This window comes from Thermothelomyces thermophilus, chromosome 1 (assembly GCF_000226095.1).
Source record: "Thermothelomyces thermophilus ATCC 42464 chromosome 1, complete sequence".
Classification (NCBI taxonomy): domain Eukaryota; kingdom Fungi; phylum Ascomycota; class Sordariomycetes; order Sordariales; family Chaetomiaceae; genus Thermothelomyces; species Thermothelomyces thermophilus.
Window position 1 is genome coordinate 7,527,185 of NC_016472.1, and position 21,276 is coordinate 7,548,460.

General features: G+C 58.1%; 9 protein-coding genes across 9 annotated transcripts; 3 read left to right on the top strand and 6 right to left on the bottom strand.

The window, feature by feature from the left end:
* Positions 1 to 16: 16 nt before the first annotated feature.
* MYCTH_12171 (uncharacterized protein) lies at positions 17 to 1,363 on the bottom strand (the record flags this gene model as incomplete). The annotated part of the gene is made up of 2 exons (XM_003660104.1): positions 17 to 292; positions 428 to 1,363. Coding segments are annotated over 2 exons (1,212 nt in total), but the record flags the coding sequence as incomplete, so codon positions are not given.
* A 460-nt stretch (positions 1,364 to 1,823) lies between these two features.
* Positions 1,824 to 3,058, bottom strand: MYCTH_2298093 (uncharacterized protein). Its single transcript, XM_003660105.1, has 3 exons — positions 2,696 to 3,058; positions 2,224 to 2,621; positions 1,824 to 2,168 (listed from the first exon to the last, which is right to left on the bottom strand). The coding sequence occupies exons 1-3, from the start codon at positions 2,924 to 2,926 to the stop codon at positions 2,063 to 2,065; spliced, it is 735 nt and encodes a 244-aa protein (XP_003660153.1). The 5' UTR covers positions 2,927 to 3,058; the 3' UTR covers positions 1,824 to 2,062.
* Positions 3,059 to 3,261: 203 nt separating this feature from the next.
* Positions 3,262 to 5,027, top strand: MYCTH_2298096 (uncharacterized protein). The gene is made up of 3 exons (XM_003660106.1): positions 3,262 to 3,671; positions 3,774 to 3,946; positions 4,030 to 5,027. The coding sequence occupies exons 1-3, from the start codon at positions 3,462 to 3,464 to the stop codon at positions 4,640 to 4,642; spliced, it is 996 nt and encodes a 331-aa protein (XP_003660154.1). The 5' UTR covers positions 3,262 to 3,461; the 3' UTR covers positions 4,643 to 5,027.
* An 87-nt stretch (positions 5,028 to 5,114) lies between these two features.
* MYCTH_98330 (uncharacterized protein) lies at positions 5,115 to 7,145 on the bottom strand (the record flags this gene model as incomplete). The annotated part of the gene is made up of 5 exons (XM_003660107.1): positions 5,115 to 5,796; positions 5,913 to 6,145; positions 6,256 to 6,638; positions 6,788 to 7,003; positions 7,109 to 7,145. The coding sequence occupies 5 exons, from the start codon at positions 7,143 to 7,145 to the stop codon at positions 5,115 to 5,117; spliced, it is 1,551 nt and encodes a 516-aa protein (XP_003660155.1).
* Positions 7,146 to 8,874: 1,729 nt separating this feature from the next.
* MYCTH_2298100 (uncharacterized protein) lies at positions 8,875 to 12,289 on the bottom strand. Its single transcript, XM_003660108.1, has one exon. The coding sequence runs from the start codon at positions 11,963 to 11,965 to the stop codon at positions 9,119 to 9,121; it is 2,847 nt and encodes a 948-aa protein (XP_003660156.1). The 5' UTR covers positions 11,966 to 12,289; the 3' UTR covers positions 8,875 to 9,118.
* Positions 12,290 to 13,889: 1,600 nt separating this feature from the next.
* MYCTH_2298102 (uncharacterized protein) lies at positions 13,890 to 15,626 on the bottom strand. The gene has a single exon (XM_003660109.1). It carries the CDS (start codon positions 15,439 to 15,441, stop codon positions 14,161 to 14,163), a length of 1,281 nt encoding a protein of 426 aa, XP_003660157.1. The 5' UTR covers positions 15,442 to 15,626; the 3' UTR covers positions 13,890 to 14,160.
* Position 15,627: 1 nt separating this feature from the next.
* Positions 15,628 to 17,288, top strand: MYCTH_2298104 (uncharacterized protein). Its single transcript, XM_003660110.1, has 3 exons — positions 15,628 to 16,112; positions 16,212 to 16,373; positions 16,427 to 17,288. The coding sequence occupies exons 1-3, from the start codon at positions 15,927 to 15,929 to the stop codon at positions 16,829 to 16,831; spliced, it is 753 nt and encodes a 250-aa protein (XP_003660158.1). The 5' UTR covers positions 15,628 to 15,926; the 3' UTR covers positions 16,832 to 17,288.
* Positions 17,289 to 17,846: 558 nt separating this feature from the next.
* MYCTH_2314025 (uncharacterized protein) lies at positions 17,847 to 19,490 on the top strand. Its single transcript, XM_003660111.1, has 4 exons — positions 17,847 to 18,093; positions 18,538 to 18,564; positions 18,867 to 19,126; positions 19,181 to 19,490. The coding sequence occupies exons 1-4, from the start codon at positions 18,072 to 18,074 to the stop codon at positions 19,286 to 19,288; spliced, it is 417 nt and encodes a 138-aa protein (XP_003660159.1). The 5' UTR covers positions 17,847 to 18,071; the 3' UTR covers positions 19,289 to 19,490.
* Positions 19,491 to 19,605: 115 nt separating this feature from the next.
* MYCTH_2298111 (uncharacterized protein) lies at positions 19,606 to 20,693 on the bottom strand. The gene is made up of 4 exons (XM_003660112.1): positions 20,386 to 20,693; positions 20,217 to 20,268; positions 19,936 to 20,120; positions 19,606 to 19,877 (listed from the first exon to the last, which is right to left on the bottom strand). The coding sequence occupies exons 1-4, from the start codon at positions 20,488 to 20,490 to the stop codon at positions 19,833 to 19,835; spliced, it is 387 nt and encodes a 128-aa protein (XP_003660160.1). The 5' UTR covers positions 20,491 to 20,693; the 3' UTR covers positions 19,606 to 19,832.
* Positions 20,694 to 21,276: the final 583 nt, after the last annotated feature.

The window sequence follows — 21,276 nt, forward strand, 5'->3', positions numbered from 1 at the left end:
CTTCGATGTCCTCGAGCAGGTCCTCCGGATTCAGCCTCAGCGGCTGCGGCTGCGGCGAGAACGGTCGCACGTTCCTCGACCGGTTGAACTCGGAAAATATGCTGTTGCTGTCAGCATCCCGGTCTCTCCCCCTCGCCGGGGGGTCCGAGGTGGTCACCGCCTCGGCCAGGCTCTGGTACCGGTCCGGGTCCCCCAGTAGACTATCCGACCTCGAAGTCTTTCCCCCGCCTTGCGTCGTGTCCGCGCCCGACATGTCCGCCAATATGCTCTTGGGTGGCAAGATGCTGAACAGCTTCGCCCCGCCTTCGCCCGACCCGACCCCGACCATGGCAGCACCGCTGCCTCCGTCGCCGCCGCCACCACCACCACCATTACCACAACCACCACCTCCTCCTCCTGCTCCTCCTGCTCCTCCTCCTGGGATGACGCCTCCCTTGCCCGAGAGCGAGCCGATGGCGGCGTCCTCGTCGGCGGCGAACAGGTCGACGCCCCGCTCCAGCAGGTCCTCGAGCCCGCCGCCGGACCAGCCCTTGCGCGCCAGGCTCTCAAAGATCTCGACCTCGGCCCGCACGAGGCTGCAGCTGGCCTCGACGATGCGGCCGCTCGCCTCCTGGCTCTCGCGCAGCAGGACGCCGGCGTGCTCGCCGTGCAGGACCGTGAGCCCGTCCAGCCGGGCGGTCAGGGCGACCAGGTGGCCCCTCAGCTGGCCGACGTCCCTCCTGCGCTGCCGGTTCATCATCTTGACCCCGTCCTTCTCGAGCCGCCGGATCTCCCGGCTCTGCGCCTCGACCGCGCGCGCGTACCGCTCCTCCTCGTCCTCCACCGCCGCCCGCCACCTGTCCAGGTCCTGCAGGAGCGGCACCTCGAAGGCGCGGTAGACCGTCTCCGAGAGGATGTGCTGGTGGTTGGCGACCAGGTGCTGCAGGCCGGCGGCGGCCAGGAGGGTGTCGGCGGTGCAGCTGCCGCGCGGGTTGGTGCCGAAGCTGTTGTTGTTGTTGTTGTTGTTGAGGCTGAGCGGAGGGGGGTTCCCGCCGGCGGCCGCGCCGCTTGTGTTTGTGGTGGTCAGTTCGGCGCGGGCTTCTTTCAGGCGCGCGCAGGACTCGAGGGCCGAGCCGAACGTGGAGGCGGCGGTCGAGAGGGCGGCGAGGGCGAGGCGGTAAGCCTTGGCACTGGAGAGAAGGTCTGCGTAGGCGGCCTGGGAATTCGCGAGGTCGGCTTTCGTCAGGACGGCATGCGGCGGGCGCGGCGGGGGAGGCGGGGGAAGGTTGTATTGGGAGAGTGGGTTCGCGGTCGAGGCATACGAATAAGTCGGGCTTGCGGGGATGGGCGGCAGTTGCGAAGGCCCCGGTGAGGGCGGTTCGTTTCCTGCCATGGTCGATGCGCTGCGTGGACTCTTATGGGCCAGGTCGGGAAGCCGTGTCGTGGTGGACGGTTATCGGGCGGTAACGCGATAAGTGTATGTACAATACTCGCCAGTTAACCCGGCGACGGGGACTTGTTTATCGCGTCCTTCCGAGTTCGGTTGGGGTTCCCCCCCCCTTTAAAAAAAAAAAAAGATCACAGATCCACAGAGTTCTTGATTAGATGGGAACGTTCAGGCAAACAAAATCCATGGCCAACGCTCATGCCAAGAGGAGGAAATCTCCAAAAAGCTAATCAAGGATGGCGATTAGTAGTATCGCGACTCCCCAATCATACCAGTGATAAAACGGGCATCGACTGCCCGCCTTAACTGCCTGCCGGATGCCCCAATGTGATAACAGCCGCTGCGGGCCCGACGGTGGGTCGCGTGGCGGCCAAGGCTGGGGGTGCTGGGAGGGGCGCGAGGGTGGGGGGGTGATAATGGCGCACAGACCTCATTGTGAAGAGTGGACATGGTGGGGTCGTCTTCAATGGAATGTTCGTCGAGGGACGACGAGAGTTGACGAACAATTGCGTACGCTTCGAAGTAGAAGGAGCGCTAAATCCTTCTATGGTCGCTTGTTAATGCCCAGTTCGTTCACAAAGTGATATGACCCATGATATTCCTCGAAACCAGAAGACGAATTAAAAAAAAGACGACCTAGAGCTCCGACTTGGCGTTGTTGTCGCCCAACGGCGGCAACCGCTCCCTCAAAAACGCCTCGACATCATCCATCTCCTCCAGGCAGGCCGAGTGTCCCATATCCCTATGGGGCCAAGTTAGCCGAGCACTTCAATTGTGAGCACCTTGTGATAACCCACTTGTAGATCTTCATTGTTACATTGTAACCCATGCCCTTGAGCATCTCGTACGACATCTTTCCGAGCTCTGTGTTCACTACCTTGTCGGAATCACCATGACCCATGAAGATGGGCGTCTCCTTGTTGAACTCTGGCTTGGGCACCAGATCGCTGAACTTGAGGCTCAGCAGCAGGTATGACGAGAGAGCCACGATGCCCGCCAGCTTCACCTTCGAGGTCAGGCCGGAAAAGATGCTGATGGCACCGCCCTGGCTGAAGCCGCCCAGCACAATCCTCTCGGGAGGGATGCCAGCGTCGATCTCCTTCTGGATGAGCTCGTGAAAGTACGCCTGGCTCTGCAGGATGCCGGCCTCGTCCTCATTGCGGCGGAGGGACTCGGCATTGCCGTCAATAGTGTGCTGCCGATGTAGTGAGCATGACCGGCCGTGCAACCTCGGGCGGATTGGAAATGGGAAAACGCCGAGAGACGTACGATATCATACCAGCCCGGCATCTTCATCCCCCAGTTGCAAGTGATGGGAATTGATGGTGCATGGGGAAGGATAAACTTGACCTCGTCAAGGCGCTGCCGCCTCCGCCAGTTCTCAACGGCGCCCGCCCAGCCGTGGCCCGTGTCGCCTAAACCGTGGACGAAGATGACGGTCGCGGTGTGCCGCGCGGTCGCCGGGAACAACAGGGGCGGCGCCCGCACGAGTGACGCCATGTTTTGTGCAAGATCCAGCTATCAAGCACAGAGCCTCGAACACAGGTTGTATAGAGAGGTAGCGTCGCGAAGGCAGCCTGGCGTGCCTGGTTCCGGCTCTCGGAGGATGATTCTTTTAGCGGGGCGTTTTTAAGGTTCCGAAACCTCGGGCTTATTACCTGGCTACGGATACCGCTGGGGGGTACCCGGGCATTCGGGTTAGGGTCTAGTTCCCGGGGTGATCCACCTACAGAGTAAGCCGTGCTAGCCCACCTAACTAACCATGGCGTGCCTGGCTCGCCCTGGGTTAGGCGAGTTGGAGAACCGCGCGGCTTCCACGTTGAGTGTGGCATGATATCATGGAGCGCTATTAGTCAATGCTTACCGAAACAGGCAATACAAGTCAAATGCCGAAAGCGCGAGCCAGGTCGTGGATTCCCGAGCAGCAAGTACTTGACGACCGGCGGTTCAACCATTTGTAAAATTGCCACTCAAGTTATAAAGCAGGAGACGGCTTCAGAGAGATGGAATTTCACTTGCAGAGCCGTTGCGTGTCATGTTTCCATCCTGGATTTCGAGGCACTTCACCGTGTTACTTCTGTCGACTTCGATCCTCATTCTGGCGCTGTTGTTAAATTCCTCGTCCCCTCTGGCGCGTAGCCTGCCATCTTTGACCAAGGTCAAGAATTTCAGCTCGTGGTCCAAGCCAGCACAGTCCTCGGCCAACATGCCCAAAGCACCGGTGTATTTCTTCAGCCATGGAGGGGTAAGAATTATATAAAAAAAAGAGAGAAAAAAAGAAACAAAAACAAAAACAAAAACAAAAAAAATTCTCCCAAAACCCTCCCGCTAACTCACGCTTTCCCAGCCTGACGTCCAATACAACAAGACGCACCCGGTCTACCCGGTCCTCCAGAGGATCGGCAAGGAGATCACGCAGAAAGTGAAGCCCAAGGCCGTGGTGGTCTTCTCGGCTCACTGGCAAGCTGAACCAAACGAGATCCACCTCAACAATGCCGAGGATACCGACCTCATCTACGAGTATGTCTGACCCTGATTCGGAACGGGACCCAAGCGAAGAACGATGATGGCTAAAACAACAATCCCTCCCCCCCCCCCTCCAGCTTCTACGGCTTCCCCCCGGAGTTCTACAAGGCCACGTACCCCAACAAGGGCAGCCCGGAGCTGGCCTCCCGGATCCTCGGCCTGCTCTCGGACGCGGGCATCCGAGCGAGAGGGGTCAAGCGGGGGCTGGACCACGGCGTCTTCTCGGGCTTCAACGTGGCCTTCAGCCCGGAGGAGAACCCGCTGGGGTGCCCGCTGGTGCAGGTGTCGCTCTTCAACAGCGAGGACCCGGACGCGCACTTCCGCCTCGGGCAGGCCGTGGCGCCGCTGCGCGACGACAACGTCGTCATCATCGGCACCGGCATGACGGTGCACAACCTGCGCGACATGCGCTTCGCCCGGGGCAGCCCCGCCGCCCCGCTGCCGTACGTGGCCTCGTTCGACAACGCGCTCAAGGAGGCGGTCGAGGCCGACCCGGCCGTGCGCAAGGACCGCATGGCCGCCGTCACCAAGCGGCCCGACGCCAAGCAGGCTCACCCCTGGATGGACCACCTCATGCCCGTCTACGTGGCGGCCGGCGCCGCCGGCGAGGACAAGGGGGTGCAGACCTGGACGTTTCACGAGTCTTCCTTTGCCTGGGCGCAATATCGGTTCGGGGAGGTGCCGGCTTAATCCGAGAGAGAGAGAGAGAGAGAGAGAGAGAGAGAGAGAGAGAGAGAGAGAGAGAGAGAGAGAGAAAGTCACTGGTTTTACGTGTGCTGAATTCTTGTGGCCCAACTCTTGTCGTCCCGGTTTGTCTTGGTCTAACACATCTATGTGCAGCATCGCTGGGGCTATATAAGTAGATAGCTGACTGCCCTGCAAGATCCCCTGTATCGCAGTGAGATCAACATATTTCCTTCTCCCCTGTACGATGAAGTTACAACAACACATGCTGCTGGTGCTGCTGGTGCTGCTGGTACTGGTCATGAAGCAACGTTACCCTCCCTCCAGAGCTCACGTGTGCAAACGAAGAAGTGCCAACGATCTGGATGATTGCGCCTCTCCTTCCCAACTCAAATAGTACTCCCCACAGTTTGTTATGGTCATCCAAGGACAGCCGGTCGACCATACATCTGACCGGTCCCCGTAAGTGAGCTCTCCGTCACATGGCGGCCACAACGGTATCGTCGACCAGGTCCGAGATGTCGCCCAGGAACAGGCTCGCCAGGACCGCGACGCCGCCGAAGGCGACGCTGCAGTAGTACACCCAGGGGTATGCGTCGGCGTAGGCCTGCTGGCCGGCGGAGACGAGCACCTCCCAGGCGGCGCGGTCACCGTCGACGCCGGGGAGGTCGCGGATCTCGCGGACCAGGCTGGCGGCGGTGAGGCGGACGACCTGGGTGACGACGGCCGGGTCGGCGATGCCGACGCGGGCGCAGGCGGGCGGGAGGAGGGTGGCGAGTTCCGGGGCGAGGCGGCGCGCGAGGACGTTGGCGTAGACGGCGTAGCCGACGGCGCCGCCGACGATGCGGACGGCGAGGGTCAGCGCGGTGACGGTGGCGATGGCGTCCGGGCGGCACAGGATCGTCGCCACGGTCGAGACGGGGATGGTGATGCCTCCCACGCCGGCGCCGGCCACGAAGAGGATGGCGTACACGGCGCCGAGGTTGTCGCGCGTGGCGAGCGCCATGCAGCCGCACCCGGCCGTCATGAGCACCGACGCGGCCAGGATCAGGTACCGGATCCGGGAGCCGCGGGTGCGCGAGAGGAGTACCAGCGAGGCGACGCAGCCGCCGAAAACCCCAAAAGCGAAGGGCATCCCGCGGATGCCGACGCCAACGGGGCTGAAAATGGAATGAGGTTTAGTGACTTGCTTGATTCTTAAGGGGGGATAAAGAAAAAAAGAAAGGGGGGGGGATGTGTGAAAATGAGACGGAGAAAACTAAAGGACAAAACGTACTCGTGTCCGTATACGTTGTAAGCTTCCGGAGGCCAGAGGAGCAAGACGGAGAAGAAGTTGGCGCCCGAGATGAAGGTGATGACCATGGTGAGAGCTAGGGCTCGGGGCTTCTCGCTGAGGTGGCGGGGAACCATGGGGTTGCTAGTGCCGCGTCGCTGCCAGACGGCGAATGCGGCGATGAGGGCGACGCCAACGATAAGGGGGGCGAGGGTTTGCGCGCTCGACCATGGATACTATACACGCGGATTGCGTTGTCAGGTTCTACAAACACTGGACAAAAAAAAAGGGGGGGTGGGGGGGCAGGTGTTGATGGAGACGGCTGTTGATGACCAGGCAGTCTTACCTGATACCCTCCAGCTAAGATGCCGACCTCAAACGCAGCCAGCCCGGCGATCGACAGCAGGCCGCCGACAAAGTCAGTCTTCTTCAGCAAGCCAACCTTGTCCTTCCAGCCGTGAACGCGAGCGCGGAGCGGGGGGAAGTAGAACAGGGCGGTCACGACGAGAGCGAGAAAGGCCCAGACCGAAGTCACGATGGAGATGTAGCGCCAGGTCGAGCGGGAGGCGATGAGCTGGGCATACATGGCCGAGGGCATGAAGGGGAGAATGGTCAGGACCATGCCGGCGATGTAGTAGCCGCGGTGGGAGAGCGGGACAAGCTCGGCAGTGCCGGCCAGGGAGGTCAGCTCGTTGATGCCGGTGCCGATTCCGGTGATTGTCATGCCAGCTAAACAGGAGAGAGAGAGGTTAGTCAGATATCAGAACATTTCCAAACTTAGATGCCTCTCTTTTCTTCTTCTTCTCCTCCTCCTCCTCCCCCTCCCCCTCCTCCTCTGCTTCCTTGTCTCTTCTGATCCGTTCTTCTCGGAGACTCACCGATAAACGTGGCCATGTTAAACGCGGCACCACAGATGACTTGGCCAAGAATGATAGTAACGTTTCCGGTGATGGCGACGTAGCGGCGGCCCATCAGGTCCGAGAGCGCGCCGACAAAGGGAGCAACGGCAGCTGTGGCCAGCAGGTTGGCCGTGATGAACCAGACCCAGTAGCTGAGGCCGCCAAGATCGCGGTAGATGTACACCGGCGCGCTAGCTTTTTCATCGTCGAGGGAACATGAGAACCGGGACAGTAGTTAGTGATCATGAGTGTCTCGCTGCCGAGCGCGCAACTGCGGAGTTCCGACAAGGAAGAGCGTACCGAACAGATAGAGAGGAGCCTGGGCGCTCGTCCACATGAATGCCAGCGCGGTCAAGGCCAGCCATCGGCCGATCGTGCTCTGAACGGAACCATTAATCAAGCTGGAAACTGGAGAAGAAACAAAAAGAAATAACGAAAACAAATTCCAGCTATGGCAAGGCACGAACCGTGCGATGGAGGCCCTCCCGATCCCCCGCGAGGCCGTCATCGCGCACCATTGCGTCGCCGGAAGTGATAGCGCCGAGTTCCTGGCCGAGGCAATGGCGTGCCTCTTCAGAGACAGTGGACTCCTTTGCGGGAGGGGCCGACATTGGGGAGAAACTGTCGTTATAATTCTTTCTCCGGTTCTCTCCTTGTTTCCTGTTCTTGTCTTCCGTTCAAAAACACGGCCGTAAGCTGCGCTTCTTCGTTCTGTACTCTCGTTTAGTTTTGCTATAGGGACTAGAGACACTGGAATATTTGGAAGGAATATTTGGAAATACCATACCCACACTAAAGACGTGGTAACAACCTCGGGGAGGACAGGGAAACGCGAAATTGGTATACTGCCGTGTAGTGATTGAGGAAACGCCACTTCGTGTTGCAGACGAGGGTGCTCTTGTGCGTCTGCCAGGGAATATAGGGCAGGAACACACAAACGCGGGAAGGAAGGATATTCCGAGTATTCTTTTTCTCCCCCCTTACATCTAAACAAGTTAGATACCTCAGGTTGTGCTCTGCCCCTTCGTCTCTATTCGAGCTAGTGACCACCTGCCCGTTCCTCAGCCGTTTCAGGTGACCGTCCGAAGTCGAGACTGCCTCCTTCGCGTGAGTCTGACATGACGATACCGCAAAGAAGGCGGATGGATGTGCTACCTCGAGTGCATCCTGGGTAACAGCGCGATCTGTAAGGAGGGCACCTCTGAAGTTTTCTGCAGAGGCTGAGTGTTCGGGTCCGTAGAGCTGGGCCCAGTGCTAAGCGCTGTGAGCTCGAATCACACCGACTGCTGGGGCGCGGAATCTGGCTTCTTTCCCGCAGCAGCAGCAGCAGCAGCAGCAGTAGCTACCCGTTGTGAATGCAAGCAGCTTAAATTGATAATCAAGTCAGTCGCAGCATCACAAGGCCTCTCCACAAACCATATATCATCCATTTGGTAGGTGGTCCTGCAGGCAACCGATTAAAAGAAAAGAAGAAAAGTTAAAGCCAGAAAGGGAAAGTATCACAATGCGAGTTACGTGCGAGAAGTCAGTTAATCATTCAGGGCTCGAGTCGGTCCGGTTGCTCCATTACTTTCGCTCCGGTGACGTTGTTCACTAGCCCTTCGCCGTCCCAGAACGGCCAAGACGAATATGTTGGTTGGATGGTTGCAGACCACACAAAATCATTCAGGCTCTGCTAGCTAAGCTGGCAACCCGGGGCTACAGCAAGCCTCTCCATCGTCGGGGCGGGACCCTGGGCCTGCTAGCTGCGGCTATGCGACGAGATACATTAAATTGTTGGCAAGAGAGACTGGAAAGAGGGGCCAGTCAACGAGTTGGATGATGAACGTGTAGATTAAAATAGAGCTCTGTCGGCCGAGGGCCAGGTCGTTAACAGTAGTAAAAAAAGAGATTGGGGAGGCCAGTCCCTGGGCCGGCCTTGTACCTGAGCCTCATCCAGTACATATATATGTGTATACATATAGAGTGAAGAAAGAGAGAGGGAGAGTGTTCAGAAAGAGGGGATAGAAGGAAACAACAAGGAAGGATACTTGAATAAAACGTAAATAGATGTGTAGACGTGTTGACGTGCGGGCGCAGTAAGTAGAGCCGCCGCCCCTAATAATCTTCTCGCTCGAGAGCAGCGTGGTATCCAAGAAAAACAAAGAGAACTAACTCCCCAACGCATGTGGTATCTCTCCCCCCCGGAAACGCCAACAGACCAACAACCAAAAGAAACAAAAACCAACAGACCAACAGTGCCCCGTCCTTCCGTTTCCCCCCTTCTCCCTCTTCGCTCCCACAAAGATTTTTTCCTTCCATCCCCCTCCTTCATAGAGCATAGTTCTCGGTGTGCAAAAAGATCTCCTCGAGCATGTCGTCGCCCCAGATCTCGGCCTGGAGGGCGGCCACCGTGTTGGCGACGCCGACGCGCATCGAGGGCGGGCCGCACACGAACACGGCCGTGCGCCGGCCCAGGATCCCCCGCCCGTCCGGCCCGCCCGTAGCCCACTCCCTCAGCATGTACCCGAGGTCCGGGCGGCCGTACTCGACGCTCCACCCGCCGTCGATCTCGTGCGGGACCGGGAAGGCGAAGCGCATCAGCGACCGCTGGAACTCGGTCGGCGTCTCGGGGAACCCAAAGTCGAACCCGGACGGCGGGCCGAACGTGCTCGTCGGCCGCGGCCGCGAGAAGCCGGCCCCGTCCGTGCGGAGGTGCGCCAGTTCCGGCGCGCGGACGGGCTCTGCGCTGCCCTTGTCGCCGCCGCCGCTCTCGGTGGTCTCGCCCATGTTGGCTTGAGCCTGCTCGGGGTTTTGGTCGTGCTCATTGTAGTCATGGCTCTTGACGTCGCTGGGCATCTCATTGCCGCCGCCACCACCACCACCACCACCGCCACCGCTGCATGCTTCGCTTAGCACTTGGCTCAGGCGGGGTTTGGCTTCTGCGATGATCTGGCTGTACCGCTGTCTCCCTGCCGGCGGGGCGTAGTTGAAGTGTGGGATGCCTTCGGGGCGCAAGGCGCCGAGAGGCGGGAAGTGGAACTCGCCGTCCATCTTCTTGTTCTTCTTCTTCTGCGCGCCCCCCGAGTGGCCGTCCGAGGAGAGCGGCTCGGAGCCCTTGGCGTCGCCATCGCGGCCTTCGAGTCGGCGGAGCGCCTCCTCGGCGGGCGACAACCCGGTCCCGTTCGACGGCGGAGGGCCCGGGGGCGGAGGCGGGAAGGTGTGCGGTTGGAGGTACTTCTGCTGCGGCAGCGCCGTGATGCGGTCTTCGTCCTCGCGGCGGAGCTCGCGCTCCCTCTCCGGATCGCCCTGCGCCTCGGCCATGATGAGGGCGCTGTTACGCTTGCTCGCGATGCCCGCGACGAAACCGTCCAGCTTGTCGTGGAACATGTTGCTCAGCGGCCGGGGCGCGCGGCCGTGAGGCATCGCGTGGTTCGGCTTCTGCCTGACCGCCGCGGTGACGAAGAACTTGCACGTAACGCTCTCCGGCGGCGCCGACTCGCGGCAGATGCGGAGCTCCTCGCGGAACCAGTCCATGGCCTCGAGCCGCTTGAGCGCCCACACCACCACGATCTTCTTGGTGATGGCCTTCCCGTCCCGCATGCGCTTGATCAGGTTGAGGAGCTGCGACATCAGCGAGGTGATGCCGCTGCCCCCGGCGATCAGGATGCACGTGTCGAACGCGGCCAGCTCGCGACGCATCCCGCCGTAAGGGCCGTCGAGGAAGGCGCGGTACGTGTGGAAGGGCCCCTTCTCGATGGCCGTCTCCAGCACCTTGCGCGTGAAGCCTCCGTAGGGGCGGAAGACGAGCACGCAGTCGCGGTACTCCTCGCCATACTCGGACGGGAAGTCCTCGCTGCAGAGGGAGGAGATGGTGAAGGGGTGGTTCTCGAGGAGCGAAATACCGGGCATCCGCAGATAGACGTACTGGCCCGGCTTCCACCGCATCCGCGTCGGGATCGTGATCTTGATGGCGTTCTCCGTCATGATGTTGATGGCGGCCTCGTCTCCGATGAGCCAGGACATGCGCCAGGGTCTCGCCCAGTTCAGCTTGAGGAGGCGCAGGATGTTGCACAGGGCAATGATGGCGACGGACGCGTACAGGTATCCCCAGGACATGAGAAAGTTCTTGGTGTGCCAGAAGAGCACGCCGAGGTAGACGTAACCGATGGGGGCGTGTAGGAGCGAGAAGAGCTCGTACGCAGTCCGGCGGATGACGGGCAGCGAGGCGACGCACAACCAGCAGAGCGGAACGAGGCAGGCGATTCCGGAACCGTAGATGATGCCGCTCCCGGGGGGGAAGAGCTTCTGGAACACCTGCATCCCGCCGTCCTCCCAGACGGGCTGGATGTAGAACGGGATCATGTGGATCAGCGACATGAAGAGACAGAGGTACCCCAGCCAGCGGTGGAAGACGTTGAGGCGCTCGGGTCCGATCCCCGTGATGATGGTGAGGATGTTCGCCTTGGTGCTCGTCGCGAAGATCCAGGGAGTCATGGCGACGGCGATCATGCCGGAGCGGATGGCGAGCGGGGGAGACCCGAACCGGATGCTCTGCCAGTACAGAGGCTGCTGCAAGAAGCTGAAGACGGTCACGAACGCGAGAGCGATGAAGACGCAACCCAACACGGCGAGGGAGCTGAAGGTGAACCGGTGTTTCCTCCACACGATGTCCGGGATCGGGCGGTAAAAGACCCATCTGAAGAGGGCGAGGGTGTCGTTGACAAAGCCGACGGACGAGAAATGCGCCTTGGGCCTGAAGTTCTTGTTCTCCATCGGCGGCTCCTCCGGGAAGAAGTGCCTCCCCGACTCGGCCGTCGTATCGGCCGTCGTCACGGCCGTCGCCAGAGCCGCCGTCCGGTCCCAGCCCGGGTCCAGGGAGTACAGTTTCTGAAAGTGCTGCTCCATCTCCTGCTTGTATATGGCCTGCCGGATCTTGTCCTGCCAGTAGTGCCATATCCTCACCACCACCGTCAAGCCTCCGACCGCAATCGCAAAGTAGGTCCATCCCAGCCCGTACTTTCCAGACTTCGTCCACGGATCCAGCGTGAGCGCCTGTACTAGGCCGGGAGGGCTGTTCGGTGAATAGGGAATGTCGATTCGTTTCACAAGCCCCGCAAGAGCCTGCGATGAAGCATCCGCGGCGCTCCCTAGCGCCGGCTGGCCCGGTGAAGCCATCTGCCGTGTTGATTGGGCTCGTGGGAGTCGGTCAATCGTCTGGCCCGGGCACTGACTGCCCTGTCACCTCTCTCCACGACCTCCCCGGGACCAGAATCGCCGTCAAGGCTGTTGCTGAAACAGCGAGACCAAGAAATGTCGGGCCGCCAGATATTAGTTGGTGCTGAACATCGAGACCTGGACATCCATAGGAATAGCGAAAAAGAAGGGCGCCGAAGGGTGAGTATGCCGTCGGCCCGGGAGGAGGGTTACGGTGATATATATAAATATCCTCCCTGTCGAACGGAGCTGGCGCCGCAACAGCGTGGCAGTGGCCGTGTGGCCCAACTTCCGGTTTTGTTGATTTTTGGCACAATATGCGTGTTCCTCGAATTTAGGCGGTTGCTCGATATGCGCGCTGGGAGTTGATACTCTCTGGGAGCAGCTTGATCCCGGCCGAGCCTGTCCAACGGAGCCAGAACTCGGCGACGCGGTTGATACACGGCAGAAGGTGGCCTGCGAGCGAGGTTTTTTGCGAAGCTCGGGGCACACCAAGATTCGGCGGTGGCGTGAGATCTAATATGGGTTAAGCTGTGCTGCACGGCTGCATCGGTATCACACGGCAGCGGAGATAATGTCGCCGGAAGACCCAGGCACAGTCGGGTATTCGCTAGTGTAGGGTCTGTTGGCGGTATGTAGAGGAGATACTGTACAACTCCACTAGTCGGCAGAGCTGCACAGGCGGACAACTATGCTTCGGGCCTTGCAGGTCCGGCAAGCATTGGGGGGGGAAGAAAGGGGGGAGGGGGGGGGGGGGGGTTGTTTGTTGGGAAATGGCCAAACTCTGTACCTACCGCAGCAGTGATCTGCAGCTGCTGCCCTATTTTTTTTCACGAGGCGTTGCTCTTGCCGTTGCGCAAGCGGACGGGAAGCACGCGCAGTTGGCAACGTGCGCGCACGGAAGACAGATGCTATGGCGGGAACGTTCTCACACACTCCCACGAACATGGAGGTTTCTCGGTGATAGCAAGTTCCTCGCACCACGGGAACGCGTAGAACAAGACAAATGTGCCACTTGAAAAGCCCTGGTCAAGTAGTTCACATCAATGTCCCAGGAGAATATCATCCAGTCAGGAAGCCGCAATCCATAAACCAAAGAGAACCTTCGGCAGCCCAGTCGCGAATGCGACCGTCAATGTGGCCGTCTGCTAGCGTACTGTGTCTGCTTGACTTGCTTGCATCTGGGATGCGGGACGCGAATTGGATTCGAGCACCCCCGCAGCAGCAGTGACCGCCCCTCCCCCAGCGGCCCTCGAGATTCCATGCGAGCCGTTCAGCAGCATTGTGACTTACCCGGAGGGCCCCCAATCAAACCATGCGTCGAATCGCGTTCGAGGAGCGAGGTGATGATTGAGTTGCGGCCCGGCGAATGAGGCGCAAGCAACAGCTGGGGGGGAAGGTGGTCACTCACTGGTGGTGGGATGTGTTCCGGGGAAGAGAGGCCGGCCCGAGTGGGGAAGTTGCACGAACGGTGACAGGGTTATCTTCGGTCATCTCAAGGCTCGGCGGCAAGCACGAAGTCCTGATTGGCCAACCACTCTTTCCCGTCTCTGCTCTTCAACCCTGCTGTGATCTACGAATGGAACGACTTGCTGCAGGGGACCTCAGGTACCGTACCTGACCTGTCTCGGAAACCGGGAACTGGATAACTGCCTAACTAATAGTGCTCCTTCATCCTCCCAAAATGGTGCAGTGTCTTTGCTTCCTACGCGAGGGAGGGCTTCCGAAGTTCATGGCTGAATGGAGAATTTCATGCAGCGTGTCACGCACTTGTGCAGTGCATGCAATCAAGCAATGAGCAGGACTTGGCTCTCGTCTGTTCCGGCAGGTTGGGTCGGCCGTCTCTCATAACCGCCGTGGGAACGGTGATAGGCTGCTGTCTCGACTCAATAGTCTCGACTTGACGATTGCGTGATGAGGAACACTTGCGTTCGCTGTCCGGATAGCAGATTGGTCACTACATGCAAACTGCTGCCCCGCTCAGGTATCCGAACCCGAATTCCAGAGTCCTGTGGTGCCTGTGATGGAGATGCGCACCGTGCATGCGGGTAGTCTAGTGTAGTGATACTCTCGGAAGAGACGAAGGGGCTGTTTGAAAGTCCTCAATTACGATGACTCGACACATTACGCGAAGACTGGCGGATATCCGGTTGTGCTCAGTTCGCAGACAGTTCCCTTGCCCTGTTCCCGTCAAGAGCTAGCCCGCTCACATCCACACTGAGCGTCCGTCCCTGCACCATCTCAGCCAGCACGATACCCGTGCCGAGACTCATCGCGATACCCCACGGCCCGTGGCCGGCGGCAATATACACGCCACCCTCGGCCCCGGGTCTCGTCACCACACCAGCACCGAGGTCTCCATCCCGTATCCGCGAGATGATGGGCGTCCCCCACGCTGTCACCGGCCGGAAGCACAGCCCCTCCCGCACGACCTCCAGGTCGTCTTCCGCCTCCGGCCCGGTTCCAAGAATCTCCCTTGCTGCCTGCCGCAGCTGAGCCAGGTCCTCTTTGTATGGCGTCGCCTTCCCCGCCGCTGCGTCCGGAAGCGGCAGAGTCGATGAGTTCAACCCTGAGAAGTAAATGTGCCCGTCCAGTCTCGAGAACATCTCTGGGCAGAACCCCTGTGTGTGCGTGGCGAAGACGGCATGGCAGCCTTTGCTCTCCAGTCCGGTATGCCACCGCGGCGACTTGAGGACCAGCGAGTGCCCGGCCAGGCTCTGGATCGGGACCTGCAGATCCGACTCGGGGAACAACGTCTGGAAGACCTGCCCCGTCCACGCACCGGCCGTGATGATCAGCCTCGCACAGGGCAGCTCCGTCTCCGTAGCAGACGGCTTGGTATCGATGATGCGAATACCGACCAGCTCGCCCTTCGCATCCGTGCTCACCGAGACCGGCTTAGCCGGGTGATGAAGCTTCACACCGCGCTGGAGGCATTCTTGCAAGAGGAACTGGCAGAGCAAGAGGGGATCGAGCTGCGCCGTCGAACCCTCGTCGCTGATGAGCTCGATGTGGTCGCCTTCCAGCCTCCGCAGCCACCCCGGCGTGTTTCCGGACAAGGGGTCCTGGATCACAGGGGCCGCGTCGGCGCGGCTGGTTCCGTGACGTAGCCAGTCGTCGCCTCGCGAACCCGAGTCTCGCGCCGCGGCAGATGCTGCGTAGCTGACGCATGTAGACCGCGAGTAACCCCACTTCTCGCGTCCGCCGTGTTCCTCTGCAAGCCGGCGGTGCTCATTGAAGCTGAGGGCGCCGAGAGCTGTCAACGAGGGTCCAAACCAGTCCTTGGCGAGGAAGCCGCCGGCGTAGCCAGATGCAGAGGAGAAGAGCTCCGGTGACGGCTCGACCAGTTGAATGCTTGTCGGATCCTGATGCTGGGAGAGGTAGTAGGCCGTCGAAACACCGATGATACCCGCCCCAAGGATGACGGTCGAAGACATCTTAACAGTTGCACGACGGAACTAAAGCCAGAAAGCTGTTGTGGAAAAAAAAAAAAGAAAAGAAAAAGAAAAAGAAAACCCTGTTCGGGAATATATCACATAGTCCGTTTCGCGAGGAGGTAAAAGCTGTTCATTATATATACCACCAACCTGGGAGAGCATCGATCGACCTGCCGGCAAATAACAATAACCCCGCGCCCTATTCCCCGAGCACATCCATAGCGCCGCATGAGCGGGTCGATGGAGAAGCCGAGATCTGAACCAGGCACAGGTTATGGAGCAGTCGACCCGGCGTGACGCCCTTGGATTAACAAGAATTCTTCCCCACTCCCCACATGGAGGGGCTCTGTTGGGAGATTTTTCGAATCGGAAAGCAGGGTAATCCAGTTTACACATCAATCAGCCCATCTGTTTTGCAATCGTTACACAGTAGTACCGTGCCAAGCGGCTATTTGAATTGGAAGGTTCGGCATTCCCAACAAAGGATGGAATCGAAGGTGGTCATTGTTACCGGCGCGAGCCGTGGTATCGGCCTCGCTGTTGCCCAATCCCTGTTGGCGTCATCCCAAAAGGTGGTCCTTGTTTCCAGGTCGGCCGATCAGCTTCAACAGCTGAAGGATAGCTTTCCTTCGCAAGTCGCTTTTCTTGCGGCTGATATGACAGCTGCTGACGTAAGTGAAGTGCACCGCGCGAGAAACACGGCCGACCTTGGTTGCAGCAAGCTCGGAACGTGCAGAGACATGCAGGGGCCTATGTTGACCTTTCTCAAGACAGCCCGGAGAGTAACAGAGCTCGCTACCCTTACCTTTGGGAGGATAGACGGGGTCGTTGTCAACCACGGCGTGCTTTCTCCCATGACGCGAATCGAAAATGCCTCGATCGAGGAGTGGAAGAAGCTCTATGATGCGAACTTCTTCAGTGCGCTTGCATTGGTGGGTGAGAAGTGCCAAGGGCGACAAAGAACCGGCGCTGACGCTTTTACAAGACCAAGCAGGCAATCCCTCACCTGCGGGCTTCGAAGGGCCGAATCGTATTCGTCTCCTCCGGCGCCGCAACCGGCGCTTATACTGCGTGGGGAGCCTACGGCTCTTCCAAGGCTGCCTTGAACTCTCTTGCAAAACACATCGCCGTCGAGGAGCCCGACATCACCGCCGTAGCCATCAGCCCGGGTCGGGTCGACACCGACATGCAGAAAGAACTTCGTGAGAAGGGCTCGGAGATGTCGAAGAAGGACTACGACACGTTCGTGGCCGACTTTGAAGAGGGCAGACTGAACAAGCCCGAGCTGCCCGGCGGTGTCATCGCAAAGCTGTCTCTGGACGCCAAGCCAGAGCTTTCCGGCAAATATTTTAAGTGGGATGCATCAGACTTGGTTGAGTATCGCCAGTAGTTACGGTAATCTTGGGATCTGCCCGAAATGCTGGTCAGCTTTGATCGTACCAAGAATCCATGGAGCATTAGACGCTTTGGATAAGGGCAATCAGACAAAAAAAAGAAGGCTTTATGTTCCTCCACATGTTAAGCTTCGGTATTAGCATGGAATAAAGTGGTTCATCACAAGCTGCAAAGTCAGTTCCAGTATTGAAGAGAAAGCGACCTACCGTCTGCGACGTCCTTCGCCTCACACTTGATTCACACGAGTTGACGACTGGGTTCCGGGTCAGTATGATGCTGAAAAAGCGGCACTCATCCTGCTATAATCGGGTGTTGTTGGAGATCAGGTGATATGTGTCCATCATGAATTATCGGCATTGGAATGAATAGTACAGTATTGAGCATCATGTCGCGGATGTATCCGTCGTTGGAAATCGAACTGGTTCTGCGAAAGCCATCTGCATCCACAGCCCTGTTAGCAAGGCCTAGAGATCAACGGCAATAGGTAGTTTCGGCTGCTAGGATTGGATAAGTTCAGAGATGTCGTTTGGCTTGACAGTGTCTATCACCATGTGTAGGTCTGATAGGGGCGACACGATATGCTCATCATTGTAATGGCTCGAGGAAAAGAAAAATGTCCCATATCTGCGTACCTTACCTGAGCATTACTTTGCTCGGACCAGAAGACAAAAAAAAATGGAGCGGTATTGCTGTTGTTGGAGGGAGGAAAAGAGAGCCAGTGTTTGGTGTTTTGTAGATGCGTCGGACTCCTCGGCCGCTTTTGGTTGTTGCAGATTCTGGCGTCGGTGCCGGAAGAACTCTACTTGGATTGAGAGGTGGACTCTACGCTAGAATTTTTTTTGACGCTGCTAGTAGGGTTCTAGTGGGCCTCATCAAGGTGCCCGTTGTGGCTGAAGCGCAACGAGGGGCACTAAGCCACAGGGAGGTGTGGGACGCGTCAAGAGTGGCCGCGAGCTGGCATTGGGTGCGTCAGGAACCACTGACTGAAGGAACGGCAAGCAGGTATAAAGACTGTTCACCAACTCCAGGCTAGGGGAGCGCTCGGCTCTCCTTAGTTCACAACCATGTTTGTTCATCTCCCAAGGGCTTCGAAGTGCTACATCCCCTGGGGAAAATCATTTCACACCTGATTTCAGACAGTTGCACGTCGTCTTTCACCAGCGCCGCAGCCTGCAACCTCGCTCTCTTGCCTTCGTCGTCCTCGAGGGGCTGGGACCCTCTTGCGGAACATCATCATGTCAGATCATGAATTTGGAGGTTAGTTATCACGTTTACAGCATTTTGCCTGGTTTCATTCATTGTTCCGAAATTTATTTCATCTCGTCCCGGCAAACTGCCTTCCCACGCTGTTGCCTTTGTGGCTGCGCTTATTCAAGTGAATCGCAGTCGCGCAGCAGGTTTTATGCAAGAGGCATCCAGTTGGTCAAGGAGAAGTTGACATTGCGATGCGCCTCATCTCTAGCGTCTGTGGGTTGCCCGGGGAAGCAGCAGATACAAATCACGCGAAACTGACTTTGTGTCGGCGATACTCCAACTACACCTTTCCGCCATTGTATCTTGAGCTTTACCAATACGGTCAAGCGTCCTCCCGCATCGGATCGATACCGGATGATTTTCGATGCGGACCCGAGTAGTTCTCTTTCCAGTCTTACACAACAGTTTACTTCGCTGGATATGGCATCGCAGGCTAACGTTTGCTAGGCAACGATGACCTCTCTCTACCAAAAGGTGTGTGTTATATTATTGGTCTGTTCCAGATGGCCGAGCTGTTGTGGTTAGAGCTACAGTCTCCTGCTGTTGATTTCATATCAGCGGCTGAGGTAGTTGTAGCCGCTGTCCATGCTGCACAGCTCAGATAGTTCGAGGAATGCCCGTGACTTTATCTCGATCGATCTTCCACCCGTGCCACTGAACAGCCGGGCCATAGGATGAGATGCGAGATCCTTCCGCGGCCGCCTCGAGCAGCAGTGCACCGGGGTTTCCAAGTGTCCCGGCCGCCAGTAGCAGATGAGATGCTGACCTCAATTAAGCCACCGTACAAAAAATAGTCGGTGAGATCTTGGCGGGATCGTCTGGCATCGCCTTTTCCAAGGAAGCGCGCGACGTCCTCATAGAATGCTGCGTCGAGTTTATCACCCTCATCAGCTCAGAGGCGAACGAAATTTCGGAGAAGGAAGCCAAAAAGACCATTGCGTGCGACCACATCATCAAAGCGCTCGATCAGCTTGGTTTCCCGGACTATGTTCCGGCAGTCCTCGAGGCCGCTGCCGAGCATAAAGAAGTCCAGAAGGTAGGCAAGCCGAATCGCTCGGTACGTTTTTCTCGATTCTAATCGAGTTTCTAGGGGCGTGAAAAGAAGGCGAACAAATTGGAGCAGAGTGGGCTGTCGCTGGAGGAGCTGGAGCGTCTCCAGCAAGAACAGTTCGCCGCCGCCGCCGCGAGGCATAATTGATCCGTCTGCGTAGGGCGATCGGTGCAACACTGCGGCGCAATCTTGATGTATCAACAAATGGCGATGAGGCGCAGGTGGGGAGGATCGTTGGTTGAATCGTTGTTGACCCGGGAAGGCATGCATTGATTTGGCGTTGGAGCGCAATCGTTTAGATGGTTCGGAGACTTGCGGTATAAAAAATGAGCCTACGTTTTGGTACGAGATGGTTTGATCCGCCGTCTTGACGGGAAGTGGATGGTTTGCATCAGATGTTCTTTCGCAGCATGGCGTAGGCTAATGCGCCGGTGGGTGCTGGGCGCAGGGCCATGTCGAGAAGGCGAATAAGGGCAAATGGGACCGAGGCGCTGGGCACCGTCCCTCGGATGTTCTGTGTCCTCGACCATGAAAGACAGCGGAAAGGGTCGTGGTTCGAGACTCATACAAGCCCTATATTCGGAGCGACCCAGACCTATCCTCTACATACAACCTACTTCCTCCCCCCCGAGATGCAATACGACAGGGATATTCCGCCATGTATGTCCCTCTGTCCGAGTGGAAAAGAGATCTAGTAGCCATCCTTGCCCCACTTGTTGTACTTGTCGTGGAGTCTCTGCGATAGCAGTTAGCTTTCCGTCCATACACCGTCTATATAGACCGGAAGCATGTACCTTGGGAAGCTCAACGTCGGGGATGACGACGACGTTGACGGCGCTGGGGGCGTCTTTTGGCGGAGCGTTGTCATCAGCGCCCGGGTGATACTGGTACTTGCCGTGAGTCGAGTCGGTTTCCCAAGGCATGCTGTTCTTGGCGAGAGGAACACGGCTCTCGGAGGTCGACGAGGTCGGGCTGCGGCCTACACGCCAAATCCACCGGTTAGCATTCGTCGGGTTGGGGAAGTCGCCTCAAAGGAACACCCTGAGGGCGAGGAGGGTGTTTGTAGACGACTGACCAAAGTAGAATCCGGCACCGGTCAGGGCGGCAAGCACCACACCACCGAGAATCTAATCCGGTGAAGTTACATGTCAGCCTAATCATTATCGCGACGCGTGCGCGAAACAAGCTGTCTATTACTGTGTTCCGCGGCGCTGCATCATCGGCGTCATGGGAATTTGACGCACCATGATCTCAGGGTTCTTCTTCGACTCGGTCTTCAGCGCCTCCTCGCCGGACGTCAAGCGGCGGGCGGTAGTGCTGAAAGCTCGGCGCGCAATGATCGAAGCCATTGGTATGGTGGTGGTATCGTGAATTGGCGATGATAGTTAGGAATTGCGGTCGGCAGAGCTCGGTTTGTTCGTGGTGCAAGCTCGGGATGTGCTCTCGTACGATGGATTTCGTCAAAGGCCGAGCTTCAGGCTTGGCATGGAATATTATGTAAGGCATGTGGCTGTCTGCTTGGTGGGCCAAAGAATTCAGGTGCGAACAGCTGCCATCTGCTCAGGTCCTCGGCTCTCATGGCGAGGCTGCACAGCACGGGCCTTTGACGGTGCAGCAAAGTGCATGGACGCGAGAACCTGCATCTTGACAATAAAAGACATGTCGAAATTTACTTTTCATGCGCGTTTCTCGATTCCCTGGAAAATTAAAAATTGTGCAAAGACAAGGCCATGAGCTTTACAGATGCTACAGAGTATACATTGCCTTTGGGAAACATAGTGATCACATCCATTATGAAGACGCAGCTAAAGATGTGTCCCTAAACTTTTCGAATCAAGGTAACATTGGTCACGTTCTCGATCTGGCGCACTGCGGAAGATCTGTTCCTGTCCTAGGTAACTAGTGGGTCCTAAGTAGTTACAGAGTGGTGCAGGGCATCATCCGTTCAGGGGATACCACAGTAGAGGCCAGTGCGATGCATGGAGCACCCGAGTGGGCAAAAAAGCAACTGCCAAGCTGACACGGCCTAAGTCGCTGTGGGCCAGTCTGCTCCTTTCGTCACGAACGGCGAAGGCTCTCCCCCCCATTTGCTTGTTCAACTTCGAATCTACGCTCGGACGAGCCCGAGGAACAAG

Bases quoted from the DNA above. Each gene is read 5' to 3' on its own strand.
- MYCTH_2298093 (XM_003660105.1), bottom strand. From the start codon at position 2,926: ATGGCGTCACTCGTGCGGGCGCCGCCCCTGTTGTTCCCGGCGACCGCG. The intron at 2,622-2,695 runs GTACGTCTCTCG...CTACATCGGCAG, and splicing joins TGCCGGGCTGGTATGATATC to CACACTATTGACGGCAATGC. The intron at 2,169-2,223 runs GTGGGTTATCAC...TTGGCCCCATAG, and splicing joins GTAACAATGAAGATCTACAA to GGATATGGGACACTCGGCCT.
- MYCTH_2298096 (XM_003660106.1), top strand. From the start codon at position 3,462: ATGTTTCCATCCTGGATTTCGAGGCACTTCACCGTGTTACTTCTGTCG. The intron at 3,672-3,773 runs GTAAGAATTATA...ACGCTTTCCCAG, and splicing joins ATTTCTTCAGCCATGGAGGG to CCTGACGTCCAATACAACAA. The intron at 3,947-4,029 runs GTATGTCTGACC...CCCCCCCTCCAG, and splicing joins GATACCGACCTCATCTACGA to CTTCTACGGCTTCCCCCCGG.
- MYCTH_2298100 (XM_003660108.1), bottom strand. From the start codon at position 11,965: ATGGCTTCACCGGGCCAGCCGGCGCTAGGGAGCGCCGCGGATGCTTCA.
- MYCTH_2298102 (XM_003660109.1), bottom strand. From the start codon at position 15,441: ATGTCTTCGACCGTCATCCTTGGGGCGGGTATCATCGGTGTTTCGACG.
- MYCTH_2298104 (XM_003660110.1), top strand. From the start codon at position 15,927: ATGGAATCGAAGGTGGTCATTGTTACCGGCGCGAGCCGTGGTATCGGC. The intron at 16,113-16,211 runs GTAAGTGAAGTG...ACCTTTCTCAAG, and splicing joins CTGATATGACAGCTGCTGAC to ACAGCCCGGAGAGTAACAGA. The intron at 16,374-16,426 runs GTGGGTGAGAAG...CGCTTTTACAAG, and splicing joins TCTTCAGTGCGCTTGCATTG to ACCAAGCAGGCAATCCCTCA.
- MYCTH_2314025 (XM_003660111.1), top strand. From the start codon at position 18,072: ATGTCAGATCATGAATTTGGAG. The intron at 18,565-18,866 runs GTGTGTGTTATA...ACCTCAATTAAG, and splicing joins TGACCTCTCTCTACCAAAAG to CCACCGTACAAAAAATAGTC. The intron at 19,127-19,180 runs GTAGGCAAGCCG...TCGAGTTTCTAG, and splicing joins AGCATAAAGAAGTCCAGAAG to GGGCGTGAAAAGAAGGCGAA.
- MYCTH_2298111 (XM_003660112.1), bottom strand. From the start codon at position 20,490: ATGGCTTCGATCATTGCGCGCCGAGCTTTCAGCACTACCGCCCGCCGC. The intron at 20,269-20,385 runs GTGCGTCAAATT...TCACCGGATTAG, and splicing joins AGAAGAACCCTGAGATCATG to ATTCTCGGTGGTGTGGTGCT. The intron at 19,878-19,935 runs GTACATGCTTCC...CTGCTATCGCAG, and splicing joins CCGACGTTGAGCTTCCCAAG to AGACTCCACGACAAGTACAA.